This window comes from Cornus florida, unplaced genomic scaffold, assembly GCF_030987335.1.
Source record: "Cornus florida cultivar Cherokee Brave unplaced genomic scaffold, ASM3098733v1 CherokeeBrave_3.0.0_Hap2_Chr08, whole genome shotgun sequence".
Classification (NCBI taxonomy): Eukaryota; Viridiplantae; Streptophyta; class Magnoliopsida; order Cornales; family Cornaceae; genus Cornus; species Cornus florida.
The window spans coordinates 17,339,256-17,351,547 of NW_026775578.1; the positions used below are offsets into that span (position 1 = coordinate 17,339,256).

The 12,292-nt window shown below is 34.6% G+C and overlaps 1 protein-coding gene across 3 annotated transcripts in view; it reads left to right on the forward strand.

Moving 5' to 3' along the window:
* LOC132269943 (AP-2 complex subunit alpha-1-like) overlaps positions 1-12,292 on the forward strand; it is a 29,983-nt gene that overhangs the window by 6,581 nt on the left and 11,110 nt on the right. Inside the window, exons 2-10 of one of the 3 annotated variants that reach the window (XM_059771162.1) lie at positions 875-1,006; positions 1,925-2,050; positions 4,459-4,521; positions 4,597-4,694; positions 4,790-4,997; positions 7,307-7,378; positions 7,459-7,551; positions 11,463-11,564; positions 11,710-11,807. In XM_059771162.1, the coding sequence (XP_059627145.1) occupies positions 875-1,006; positions 1,925-2,050; positions 4,459-4,521; positions 4,597-4,694; positions 4,790-4,997; positions 7,307-7,378; positions 7,459-7,551; positions 11,463-11,564; positions 11,710-11,807 (992 nt within the window). Of the gene's footprint in view, positions 1-874; positions 1,007-1,701; positions 1,724-1,924; positions 2,051-4,458; positions 4,522-4,596; positions 4,695-4,767; positions 4,998-7,306; positions 7,379-7,458; positions 7,552-11,462; positions 11,565-11,709; positions 11,808-12,292 lie in introns of those variants that run through there. The other 2 variants (XM_059771163.1, XM_059771164.1) reach the window with 2 other exon arrangements.

The following is a 12,292-nucleotide window of genomic DNA, read 5'->3' on the forward strand; positions in this document are numbered from 1 at the left end:
GGGACTCCGACCCTCAACCTTCCATTTGGAAGGAGGAGATACCACTTGTATGCCCTTTGGGTACCCATGTTGACACTCTATATTACATAAAGTGGCAATTATGGTACACAATTAAATTAAGAGTATTAAAAGTTATGAATTTAACTGTGTCTTTAGAGTTGGAATTTGATTAATTGGATGCTTGAACAAAAATCTATCCTCATCACATAAACCTGAGTCGTGATATTTCTCTTCTTTCCCTTCTGCTTGTATGATTCATTCCTTGTCTACATCATCGTAAGATTGTCATTTTTAGTTGGACTATCTGAAAAGTACATGTTTCTGCTGAAACAATGTTATGCATACCCATACTTAGCAGCAATTTCTTTTTGCTGAAACAATGTTTCTGAAGCTTCTATCTGTGTTTATTTTTTGCCTCAATTTGTCGGGCAACGAATTCTTTTTGAGCAGGTGTGAAATTTTTTTTTTTTGGACAAACGGCAAGAATTGAATCCCTGAGCCCACCTCTCAGGCGAGCTCAGGAACTCAGTAATGGTGGATCTACAACACCCGCCACCCATAACTCTGGCCAGAATCCACGGCCATACCAGCACCTTCTGGAAGGTTCCCTAGTACCCTTTAGATGTTTATATCAACACTTTATTTGCTATGCTACAAAGATTTTGGCACAATAAAAAATGCTTTCACTCCCTTTCTATTATTTTGATTAGCAGTTCTTATTTATGTTGGTTATTCCTAATTTTATGGTTGTCCATATCTACATGTCCATACTTGTGGATTATCTCTTTTAATCATATTAAATATATGCAGAATGTATTTTGATATTTGAATGGTAGCCCTTGGTTATTGATTTGATTTTTCTTCCTTTTGACAGGGTTTGACCCCTTATGAGAAGAAGAAATATGTTTGGAAGATGCTTTACATTTATATGCTGGGTTACGATGTAGATTTTGGTCATATGGAAGCTGTTTCTTTGATATCCTCACCAAAGTATCCAGAAAAGCAGGTATCTTCCGAATTTTTTCTAATAATGTACCCATTCTCATCTTTTCACATAAATAATTGGTTTGTTTAGTGGCTTGTAATGAGCTTGAATGGCTAATTAAGTGCTATCTTTGCTTATAATCACCCTTCTCATGCTGATTGTAGAAAATGTTTGTATTGAAATGCATCGATGCATAAATATTACTCCGTGTCCCATATTAGATGTCACACTTGGGGAGTATAACTTTTTAAGGGGACATGTAATTATTGCATTGTCTCCTTTAGGAATTACCAAGTTCCCTTTCAAGTTTGAATATTTATATAATCAAGTTTGAATTTTTTTTGAAGTTTAAGGTTATTTTATGGAAAGATGTGAAATGTGATGTTTCAAGGCCCAATATCTTCCACTATATCCCTATTGAACATATTCTTGAGCTCTTGAATCAGGTATTAATGCCTCCACACAAGTCTATTTTCCTTTTGAGGCCAAAACTTCATGTTCTGTCTGAGTTCATAAGATTTTTCCTTCCCTCTCTCTCTCTCTCCCCTGATTCAGGGGGTCCAATGAGATTAATTATTGTTATTGATAGTTCAGTTCTCTCCATGTGGCCGACCCCGTTGGTACGGGATAAAGGCAAGAATGATGATGATAGTTCAGTTCTCAGCAATTGATGTTTTTGTTTGCCTGCTTCAACAGAATTGTGATATGAAACAACATGTAATAAAATGAATTTTGGAGGTCAGGAAATATCCTTTAGATATAGTATCATTATTGGCTTTGAACTATAATTTAATCACATTTGGTTCTTAAATGAAATAGCTTCTGTTTTTTTTTTTTTTTTTTGGCCAGTTATTTGTGCTCAGACGTTCGCTTCCTCTTTTAGAATTTAGGGCATGTCTCTTGGTTAATTAACATTTGTCATGCTATAAATGGCTGCAGGTTGGGTACATAGTGACATCTTGCTTGCTCAACGAGAATCACGATTTTTTGAGATTAGCAATTAACACTGTCCGCAACGATATTATTGGTCGCAATGAAACTTTTCAGTGCATGGCATTGACTTTGGTACGTCTACAAAACATCTGTTTTGATTCATAGTTTTATTGAATCTCGTCAGAATATATGCAGATATGCTGGAGGATGGAGCAAAATTCTATATAATTTTGGCATTATTTTAAAGCATGCAGTACAGTTTGTTCAGTGCTATTGTGCAGTTTGTCATGCATATGTATAATTTTTTATATATGTTTAATTTTATCCTTGAACATTCAAAAGCTAAAGCAGTTGAAGAGATTCCAAGCATTAATAATGTATAATCCTGACATTTTCTTATTGTAATATTAGTTCCTTTTCTTTTCTCCTGTTGTATTTTTTACAGATCTAGGACGACCTTTTATGATAGGTAAGTGGCTAGTTATGGCAACATACGATGCATGTGCTGTTTTGAATGTGTAATGATATTTCGTTGTTAATGACTCGTGTGAGGACCTAGTATTTGCTTATCGCCATATAAGCACCACAAGTGTGTCTCTAAGCCAGTTCGTTGTGATGAATTGACTTAGATTTCCACATCACCATCTTTTTGTGCGATCATTTCCCACTTTGAAGACCTTGAGGAGTTCTCCCAAATATAAACCTTGAGAACACATATTAAAGCCGCCTTCGAGAGCTCCTCTTGTATGGATAAATTTCAAGGATATGTTTATGATATCGAGGAGTTACCCAACCCACGATGGGTTTGGTAGCAATCAACTCATTAAAAAAAATGATATCGAGGAGTTCATTTTCAACAAATAAATCCTTGAGGACAGGTTGAAAACGTCATGGAGCTCCTTTCTTATTAAACCTCCAAGACATGCAGAATGCCTAGAGGAGTTCCTCTCCTACAGATAAACCTCGAGGACTTGCACAGACCTCAAGGAACTCCTTTCCTATGTATAAATCTCGAGGACCTCAGGGAGTTCCTCTCCCACAGATAACCTCAAAGATACATTGAAAACCTCGTGGAGTTCCCCTTCTCTAGGTAAACCTTGAGCAATGGCTGACCACTTACACTCTCTCCAAGCATGAATTCACTATAGACATTACGGAGCTTCTCTTACAAATAAACCTCTAGGATACGTTATAGATAAACTCCACAACAGGGACCTTAATTTCTATGGATAATCCTTATGATTCAGAGCCCCTCCCTTTTGTGTGGCTCAAAAGAAATACTAGAACAATTGAAGGTGTCATTCACACCCAAGAGCAAGACATAGAGTATAATCAATAGCGGCTTCTTGTTTTGTGGGATCCTGGGAAACCTGGCTAGAATCTGGGTTACTTTGATGAGCCCTTACCCTAAGGAAGGATCCATCCTCGAAGGAATCTCGGAAAGAAGGAGGAGTATTAGAGACTAGGGATAGCTAACACTCGAGGAGGACATATTGGCTTCTGGAATGGTAATTGTGCACTGTGAGCATGAAAGCATTGACATGAATATACGTTGCCGTGGAGAGGATCTTTGGAGAAGGGTTCATTATTAATTTTCCTTGCAGGTATCTGTCTTTAAGGATTTCACAGGGGTGACCTTAAGCCTCTTTGCGAGTGATTGGATCATTATGTCTTTGTGTTGTTCATAAATAAGGTTATGTCAGCTATATGCTGGCATCCCCTTTGAGAATTAAATTAATCTTGATCATTGCCTTCTTGTGTCTAAAACCAATTAGAAATCTAGGTCATCTTTTGAGATGCATTATGGATATTATTGTCATGTTCTCAAATCTGAACAGCATTAGATTCGTAATTAAGGCGGATACTTCTTTGGAAGGGTACGATGGTCATTGGCTCAGATACATGCAATAGTTTGACTAGAAAGATTGTTGATCAGTTTATGGCCTTGGGAATTGAGTTTGGATGGATTTCTGGGGTCCATCAATGTTCCAGCCGATGCTTTGGTTAAGTAGGCTGCTCCACAATGATGTCAATTACGTGGCACTTCTGCCCTCTTATTCAAGGGAGGGTAGTTTGGAAGGGTAAATCTTGTTTCTGTTAAGCTTTTCCTTTCCTAGCTTGAACTATATTTTATTGTTTCCCGTTTCACAATCCTTTCCTAATCAGTTTCCCATGTCTTATCTCCACACACAAAACACCTCTCATCCCCCACCAAAATAAAATAAAATGAAGAAGAAAAGTGAATGTTCAGTATGAATGCATGTTAAAGTCATAATGCTTTTGTACTTTTTTCTGTCTGAATGCTGATATTGACTTATGGAAGACGAGTATAGAGGTCATTCCATTAAGCATCTGATATTCATATATTAATCTAGACTTGTTTTATATCAATTGAATATTTCCCCCCTTTGGTTTTACTTGAATTTGTTCTTTCTTTCTTTCTTTTTGGTTTGTGTGTGTGTGTGTGGTTACTTCTTAAAAATAATTATTGTTCACATATTGGTTACCATATTGTTTCCAATTTGTATGCCTCTATTCAGGTTGGGAATATTGGTGGAAGAGAGTTTGCCGAATCATTAGCACCTGATGTTCAGAAATTACTTGTAAGAGGAAATAGTTTTAGACTTTAATTGGCATTAGTGATATATAAATGCTGGTAACTACTTCATTTGCTTCAGATTTCCAGCAGTTGCCGACCGCTTGTGAGAAAGAAGGCAGCACTGTGTCTCCTGCGCCTATATAGGAAAAATCCAGATGTCGTTAATGTAGATGGCTGGTATGAATGGATGTAGATTGTTTGGGTTGGGAAATTTTCCTTCTGATAACTTTCTTACGCTTATATTATCAAGTCTTTTGTGATTCATTTTTCAGGTCAGATCGAATGGCACAGCTATTAGATGAACGTGATCTTGGTGTTTTGACATCTTCTATGAGCCTTCTTGTTGCCTTGGTGTCAAATAACCATGATGCATATTGGAGTTGTGTTCCAAAGTGTGTTAAAATATTGGAAAGACTTGCTAGGAACCAGGATGTTCCGCAAGAATACACTTACTATGGTATCCCTTCTCCCTGGCTTCAGGTTTGTGTACTCTTTTCCTAAAACTCTTTCCTCACACTAGCCAAAAGTTAATCACCAGCCAGTTTGGCTCTGATCAATGCCTGTGGCTCAAGAATCAAATATATAACACAAAATTTTGTAGTAAACCAAGCAAATATAACGGAACCCTAAATTTTGTAGTGATAGAGAGATTAGGATAAATGGATTAGGGTTTGGAACTGGATATTTGAATTTTAGCAGATTTAAAATATAAAAATTCTAAATCCATTTATGTAGGATTATATTGTTTGGATCAATTGTATATATAATGAGTTTTGATGTTCATGAATTATATGCATCAGGCACATTAGATATATTGGAAATGGCTTTCAAACTTAGCAAGTCTATGCACCCAATTTCAGCAATGATTTTAGATACTGAGATTCGTTAATTCTAAATTTTCAAAGGAAATAAAGGGAAACCAAGAAAATTTGGAATCAAATGAATATAAAATTTCACATAAACGATAGAAATTTCTAAATGAATCTTGCCAGCGAGGGTAACCAAATCCATGAATACAGACGTGTTCTTTCTCTTATACTTTGGGTCCGGTCCACCTGGTGCTACATCATAGGTACATTGGGAGCATACATAATTGTAACCATATAACATGTAACATGACAACAATGGAATGCCAGTTGGGCTTTATTATGAAATTTCCATTCCTTGACAAACAAAGCCAAATGGGGATGAATTTGCCCAGGCGAAAAACAAGGTGCTCTGTATGTAAAATTATTTCATGTAAGCTGGCGAGAATCATTTGAATCAAGTAGTGATTCACATGGTTTTGTCTATTTTTTCTTTTTATTTTTTATTTTATATATATATATATATATATATATATATATATATATTTTTTATTGATACTTTTCATGAAGTAGAGCACAAAATCAAAAATCAATCCTTTGAACAAAGAAGTTTGCTTTATTTTTTCTGCTTATAAAAAAAAAGGTTTATTTTATTTTTTGTCGAGTGAAAAAGGAATATGAATTTTACCCATAAATGTTTGATGAGTTGAGGGGGAGGATGAAAAGGGTGGAAAGAGCCAAGCAGGAACACAGACATTAGTGTATTGGATTTGGCTTAGAAAGGAGAAAAAAAGAAGAAGACGTTTTTGTATTTGCTCTATTTTTTACATCATTCTCACTCTTCATCCCTCTGCTCTCCCTTCACACCACCCAAATGTTAAGAAATTATTTTTGGGGTGGATTTATGAAATACAGTTGTTTGTTATTTTGAACTCGCTTATTTATGGATTTAAAATTGGTATGATGATTTAGCTTATTTTATATTTTGGAAGTCTACCTCAAATTCTATATATTTATTTAGTGGCTCTGATCAAACCCACATATCTAAAAGCAATGGCAGGCTTTTCTCATTGGAGTATTCCCTTGTGTACCAAAAAAGGGAGAAAATATATAAAAGAGGAAAAAGAACAAAAAAAGAAAAGAACAGAACTAAAAGCTTAAAATTGTTTTCATTGTTTATTGTACATGTGGTAGCTTAAGCAGAAGCAGGTAATTCAGAGACTTTAAGCACTGCCTTTAATTTGATTAGTTTGCCATGTTGGTTTATAGCATATATGTTGGGCATTGTCACCAGTTCTCTCGCATCTGTTATTTTTCTTTTTTATTTTTCTCTTTTGGGGATCACCTTTCTACAAGTCTCAGAGGGAGAATTGATCTCTTAGTAGATAAGGAATCAATATGCATGTTATCAGCCAATTTATACCTTCAGTGTGGAAAAAAAAATTAGAAAAAAGAAAAGAAAAGGGTGCTAATGTCAAAGGTTGTCATTTTGTAGGTTGCTCCTATAGGTGCACCTTAAGAGAGTAGTAAAAATAATGTTTAAGGGCATGAAATTAAGATTACACTTAACTGTTTCTTTTTCTTTTTATTTATTTGTTTTTTTAAATATTAATGAATGATTATTAATTGAAAGATCCCGTTTGGATGCTTTCTAATTCAATATTACTTATTAAAATATATATATACATATACATATACATATACATATATATATTTATATCAATGAATGATTTGAAGGAAATAAGATCATCAATATATTCACGAAGGCATCAACCTTCTCTGGAAGAATACGTTATTTTAGTATTTTTCCAATTAATTTTCTCAACTGTTTTTCTCTTCCTTCCGATCTAATGCCTTAAATTTGTTTCAAAATGAATGTTTGAGTTTCAGTTGATTTATATTTTACGTAATAGCTTTATTAAATTGACTTTTACAGTTGATGCAAACTTATATTTGATGCTGACTAGTATTTGGTCAGTGCAGGTAAAGATTATGAGGGCCCTACAATATTTTCCAACCATCGAAGATCCAAATACTAGAAGATCATTGTTTGAGGTTCTCTTCTTTACAAGTAAATTATTTTATATATTATTAGATTATATTATTTTAACTGAACTCTATTCCTGTGATTTTAGGTTTTACAACGGATACTAATGGGAACTGATGTTGTGAAAAATGTGAACAAGAACAATGCATCACATGCTGTTCTCTTTGAAGCCCTTGCTCTTGTAAGTTTGCATTTTTGCTAAGTTGCTTCAGCGATCCTTCCTCCTATCATGAAACTGTCACAACCAGTACATCTACTTAGTAGTTTGTTGCTATCGTGAGGTGATTTGAGTCTATACATAGGAATCACATTTGGTAGCTGGAGAAACCACCTAAAGTAAGAAATTGCTGGTTGCAAATGAGTCTTAATAAGAATTAAGGAATTCCAGCAATTGGAGATGTAAGGCAGAAGGCTCGTTGCAAAGTTATGTGGATTTGAATACTTATAAATAAGGGTATATGGATTTGAATATAGTTTATGGTAGAGGCAATGAAGATTCAGGCAGTGTTTCTGGGTTTGTGGATTCTAATTATGCTGGTGATTTAGATAGAAAGGTAATCTCTGATGCGATATGTCTTCGCTCTTTTGGGTTTTACCATCAGTTGGAAAGCAACTTGCTCTGAATAGCCTTTATACGCAATAGAGGCGGAGTACATGGTGGTGACTGAGGCAGTGAAAGAAACTATTTGGTTGAGAGGTTTGATTTGTGATTTCGGTTTCTGAAGGAGTTACTTGGGCACTGACTAGAGGACCATACATCTGAACAAAAAAAATGTCTCATGAGAGATCTGACCATGTTGATGTTTCGATATCAGTTACATTTGCGATGTCATGTCTCATGGGATTGTCAATATAAAAGATATTTACAGCAGATAATCCTGTAGATACAGTCCCCAAGGAGTTGGGAAATGATCTGTTGTGGTGACTATAATCCCGTAAGGTACAGTTGCCATCATTATCATTCTTGCCTTAATGGGGTCCGCCACATGAATTTTTTTTTTTCTGTTGTTTTCTATTACAAGCCAGCCACATGAATTCTCTTTTCTGTTCTTTTTTATTACCGGTCATCTCTCATATAATTTTTAACCTTGTAAATTCATTTTTAATAATTTCATTCCATAATGATTTTGATCGTCCTCTAAGTCCCTTACCTTGTACGTAAATTAGATTTCATCTTCTTACCACCTAAGTCTACTTTCTCGTATTTCATCACTAATAGGCACCACACCTAATTTCTCCCTCACATTTTGGTCAGTAACTCTCTCTCTTGTAGTCACTCCTACTGTAATCTATGTTAACATTTTAATTTTTGCTACATGGATTCGCTGTTCTTATTTATTTTTTAAAGTCCAACATTTCGCACTGTATAAAATAGTTGGCCTAAGAAATGTTCTATGAAACTTTCCTTCTAGTTTATTTTCTTATTCTTTTAGCGCAAAAAAAAATCACTAGTCCATCTCTGCTTTATTTTTTTATATTTTTGACCCTAAATGGTCACTTTGCATAATCTTTTGGTTTTGAACTGTGACTAATACATTATCAGTATCCGACTCTTCACTAAATTTAAATTTTTACTTTATCAAAAAAAAAAAAAAAAAAAAAAATCGTCTATTCAGTTTTAGTCCTACTAATTCTTAAACCTTTTGATTCTAACACATTTCTACCTTTCTAATTTTATTGCTAATTTTGTTTAGAAATGTCCAATAACACTAGGTCATCGGCACAAAACATGTACCATGGAATGTCTCCTCATAAGTCTTTTGGATCTCATCTAAAGTTATTGTGAATAAATATAGACTTAGTGTAGATCATTGGTGCAATCGCACGTTAATAGAAAAGTCACTAGTCTCACTGCATATAGTGCGTGGTGTTTGCATACATATCCTGAATAATGTTTATCATTTCTAGAGGAATTTGTTTTCTTTGTAAGCCCACCTGATCATTTCTCTTAGCAATCCATCATATGTTTTTGCTACATCTATAAAGACCATATATAGATATTTTTACTTATGCCTACATTCTTCAACTAGTTGTCTTATTAAGTAAACCACATCCATTGTGGATCTCGCTGGCATAAATCCAAATTGGTTATCAGATATTGTGGTTTCTTCCCTTAATCTTTACTCTGTCATCCTTTCGCATAGTTTCATTGTATGATTCATTAATTTAATTCCTCTATAATTGTTGCAATTTTGTATCCCATTTGTTTTTGTAAATAGGTACTAACGTGTTTTTATTCTACGTGTATGGCATTATTCCTTCTTTTAGAATCTTGTTGGAAAAATTCGTTGGCCATTCGATTCCTACCTTTCCTAATGTTCTCCAGTAGATACAATAACCAAGCCTAAAATTGCAGTCCACTTCAAGCATTCCTTATACTTGATTGGTGTTTGCAGCTGCTGAGTGTGCCTCGTTGGTGGCCTTTTCTTAAGATGATCGGTTGTTTTTTTTGCCCTTTTTGTTGGTGGCTAGAGTATAATTCTTCTATTCCTTCTTCAATATTAGGGGTGGCAAATGTATTTTACTTATCAAAATAAAAAATAAAAAATTAGGAGTGGCAAATGGGCGGGTTGGGTTGGATTTGGGCCGTGTCAAATGTGGGTGGGTTGAATATGGGTTGTAATCCATATCCTACCGATTGAAGCGGGTTGTATATGGGTTGGGTCAACCCGTAATGACTCAATGACCGGTTTTAATTTCTTTCTTTCTTTCTTCTGCTTCTTCTTTTTAATACATTCTTACTATTTTTCAGTAAAATTTTATTTCCATTTTAATGTAATGAAAAAATTGAGAAAAAAACTAATTTTAATTGCTAATTTTCTATTCAAGTGAGGTAATTAAAAGGTTGAAAACCATTTGATTCATATATATTCTACAATTTTTTTTAAAAAAATTCCTCAACTTTTATACTATTTTATAAAATTTTAACATTCACATCATCTGGATCTAGGTTAGCATGGGTTGACTCGTTTACAAGGCCTGTTTCATTTTGCATAACCCAAACCGCTTACAAGATCCGGTTCATTTACAAGAGCCGACCTGTTCACAATACCCAAATCACTCAATATACGCAGTTTTTATTTTTTTATTTTTAAATTATGTACAGAGATGTACTACTGGTAAAGAGAGGAACAAAAAATGGTGGTGCCTACCAAATCAAGTTAAATGCATTGGTAGAATAAGGAGCAAAAAAATTCACAGTGAACAGTGAAAAGTTTATGTGCCTCACCCTTATTGTATTATTGTATTAGTGATATACTACTGGCTTTATAGGGAGAAAAATATATATATATATATTTATATTTATATAGAGAGAGACGAGGACAAAAATCATAGAAATAGAGGGATATCAAGATATATATTCATAGAGAGGAAATCTTAGAAAGGGGGGATCTTAAGTGAGCCGAAGAGAGAGAGAGAGGGAGAAAAAAAAAAAAAAGGGATTATGATAGAGAGAGAAATCGTAGAGAGAGAGAGAGAGAATACGTGGGTGGAGAGAGAGAGAGAGAGCAGCAGATGAGATTGGAGAATTAAGGTTGGTTTTGGTGTGTGAAGAATTAGGTGAGATAATGGGCCAGTGAATGTGGGTTGAATATGGGTACCCATATTCAACCCATTTTAACCAAACCCATTAATTATTGGGCGGATTGATGGGTTTGGTCATTTTTTGCCACTATTCAATATGTTGTATCTCTTAACTTTTTGGTATCAACAGTTCTTATAAGAGTTCTGTTATAGGAGGATTATCAGATTTCCAATTTGTCTTGATGGAGAAAGGAAATTTTTTAATTTGTTTCTTCTATTTTTTTTTTTTCATTTCTCATGGTCTAGATATATCTTTCTGAAACTATTGATGAAAAATCCCACATTGCATGTGCTGCCACTGACTGTTGGTTGGATTGCCAACATGTAGGATGCAGGGTTTGCTGAATTCCTTTTAAATGTCTGTCGATTGTTGATTATTTTTCAAAGAATTACTGTCCTTAGCTTGAATTTTCTATTTTCATGTTTGGCTTGAGAATTGTTTTTGCCTTATGAAGGTTGTTTGGGGGATTCTTTATGGTTTTGTTTATTCTACCCACCTTATCGCAGGTCATGCATCTTGATGCTGAAAAAGATATGATGTCTCAGTGTGTTGCCTTGCTTGGGAAATTTATTGCTGTGCGTGAGCCAAATATTAGATATCTTGGTTTGGTAAGTCGTGTGGGAACACAATTTTTTCTCTTTGTCATACAACCTCTATCTGAAGCATAGCAAATTGGAGTGTGCAGTGTTTGAACTTAGAAGGTTGACCTTGTTTCTACTGTCTGATTTTATGGTGTGTATTCCTTTGGTGCAGGAGAATATGACTCGGATGTTGATGGTTACAGATGTTCAGGACATTATTAAAAGACACCAAGCCCAGATAATAACCTCGTTGAAGGATCCTGACATCAGGTTAAACTTGAGCATTGTGTTTTCTTGGAGATATAATTTACCTTCATCACTGCATATATTAGTATTTAGTCAGGCACATGTTAGGTGACGGCTTTGTTGAACTTGCATCCTTACCGTACAACGTTGGTCATCTTGGATTTGGAAAATCATTTTAATGTGCATCTTTCGTGGATCTTACTTTTTACATGGATCTCTTTACCTGATACCATAGCCTGTACTGTGCTGTTTCAGTGGTCTGAAGTGTTGATTTCATCCATACTGATTCATCAATCAGGCCAAGTTTCAGAATGTGAAATCAAGGACATTTGAACTAACTCTTATATAACTTGCAGTTACCATCAATTCTATAGTTAGATTCTTGAAACAAATACCTTTTTTTTTTTTTTTTTTTTTTTTTTTTTAAAATAATGGTCATAATTTGATTTCATATTGTGCTAGCATTTTTTGTTTGAATATCTGTCATTATCATTTTTACTTTTGAGTTG